The sequence below is a fragment of the Octopus bimaculoides genome, chromosome 7, assembly GCF_001194135.2.
Source record: "Octopus bimaculoides isolate UCB-OBI-ISO-001 chromosome 7, ASM119413v2, whole genome shotgun sequence".
Lineage (NCBI taxonomy): Eukaryota > Metazoa > Mollusca > Cephalopoda > Octopoda > Octopodidae > Octopus > Octopus bimaculoides.
This window is the reverse complement of record NC_068987.1, coordinates 21,449,543-21,451,526: the sequence shown is the minus strand read 5'-3', so window position 1 is coordinate 21,451,526 and position 1,984 is coordinate 21,449,543. Positions and strand designations below refer to the sequence as shown.

Genomic DNA, 1,984 nt, shown 5'->3' with positions numbered 1-1,984 from the left:
GCATGCATCTATGAATTATGAATATGTGAAACAAAATTTAAAAAAAAAAGGCATAAACCTCCTTTTCCTGAGGTATATAGATTCACAAGGCCGCTTTCCTGATTTCCGTGGTATACAAATTACCGCCTGGACGGGACGCTGGTCCGTCGCAGGATTACTTCATTTTGTCAGTTGAGTGGACAGGAGTGCAACGTGAAATGAAGTGGTTTGTGAAGCAAAATATGGTTTAAAAATAAAAATAAACATGTAAAACTGTCATGTGTGCAAAGATTTAATGATATCATGGTTTACATATACCATGCATTAACATAAACATATGACATGTTTTCAAATATCCTTCTGTAAGATGTATATAGGTGCACTGCGAATATTAAAAGAAATTCGATTAAGATGTGTCGAAAATCCATACGAATGCTTTATAATTTTACGATACTAAACAATGATTTATAATTTCACGATACACAACAATGATTTAAATAGCGAATCGTTTTTCTATATTTTTTCCCTAAATTCTAAACTTTTAGTTTCTTTACTGAGGAAAAGAAAGTACTGGAGATATACACATGCCATCCATTGAATGTGGACATAAATACATCGGCTATTTTAGTATGCTCTTCAAATTGAATGAATTTACTCCTATAGCCAAGCGTTTCTTCAAAATGTCCTTCATCAAAAGAGTGATAAACTACTTAAACAAAATTATATAGATGCTTTTATTCTAATACCTACAATTTTGCTCAAGCTATAAGTGCGTTCAGCATCTAAAAATTGAAAGCTTAACATGATCATCAATTCTCTTCTATCTGTAAGCGTATAAACACCAGTAAATTTCCCCTCTAAGGAACTTTCCAAGAAAATGAACTGTCTTTTGTGTCATAATTAAATTCATTTCCAACCTCTGTCCTTTATTGGACTGATCGACAATTCTTTCAATGCCAATAGAAAATCTTCCGTTTGTCATATATATGATTTTTCAAGACTTTTAACACAGTTTTCAAATTTAACTTGAAGATTCTACAACACATGCCTTACCTACGGAACAGAATTTCTTAACAAGTTTTTTCGTTGCAAATATATTTTCAATCCGTTATTTTTGAAATGGGCGATTTATTTTCCTGTTCTCTTGTACAAAAACTCCCGCACCTCTTCTAAATTATCTTCGCGTTCACAAACCCCTATTTTCTTATATGTTTGCAAAAAAACTTTGCTTACGCCTGTATGTGAATAAGTAGCTCTTTTTAACTTCAGTTTTATCATGTATTATTTGATTGCATATAAGCTTATTACAAATTTACCCTTTTTTTCTAATTGATATTCACCATATACCAGTTAACTTTAACCTATACTATATAAATATTTTATAAATCATAGAACATATATTAGTAGATATATTATATATATATACTGCAAACATTAGCTGATATAGAATTCCATATGCCAAGTGGTAGCTTTAATAGATACGTTTATGCTATGAAGAGATGACAGTCAGCTCGAATTTTACCAGGTGGAACAACAGGCGCGATCAACCACCAGGCAAGATTTCTGTGGACTGTTATTTTATTTATCCACTAAACACATGCACATACATGCATGCGTATGTATATGTATGTACCATACGTGTATTTCTACACGGATATATGTGTGTATATCTGCGTATCTTATGGCATAGCTTTATTAAGAGACTTACCAGGCGCAAGGGATTCGTCAGAGAAAACAGAAATGGCTTCAGCAACTGGAATGTAAAAAGAAAAGGAATTCATGACCACAAATTTAGGTATTTATGTGTGTGTGAGTGCGTGTGTGTGTGTGTGTGTGTGTGTGTGTGTGTGCGTGCGTGTGCGCGTGTGTGTGTGCGTGTGTGTGTGTGTGTGTGTGGTGGAGCATTTAAGTGCATGCGCGTATGCATAGAATTCCATGTATACTGTTGGCACTCCGTCGCTTACGACGTCGAGGGTTCCAGTTGATCCGACCAACGGAACAGCCT

General features: G+C 34.4%; 1 protein-coding gene across 4 annotated transcripts in view; it reads right to left on the bottom strand.

Moving 5' to 3' along the window:
- Nucleotides 1-1,984, bottom strand: part of LOC106878214 (uncharacterized) — a 40,787-nt gene that overhangs the window by 29,354 nt on the left and 9,449 nt on the right. For all 4 annotated transcript variants that reach the window (XM_014927360.2, XM_014927361.2, XM_014927362.2 and 1 more), the window contains exon 3: nucleotides 1,688-1,732. In XM_014927360.2, coding sequence (XP_014782846.1) covers nucleotides 1,688-1,732 — 45 coding nt within the window. The remainder of the gene's footprint in view (nucleotides 1-1,687; nucleotides 1,733-1,984) is intronic.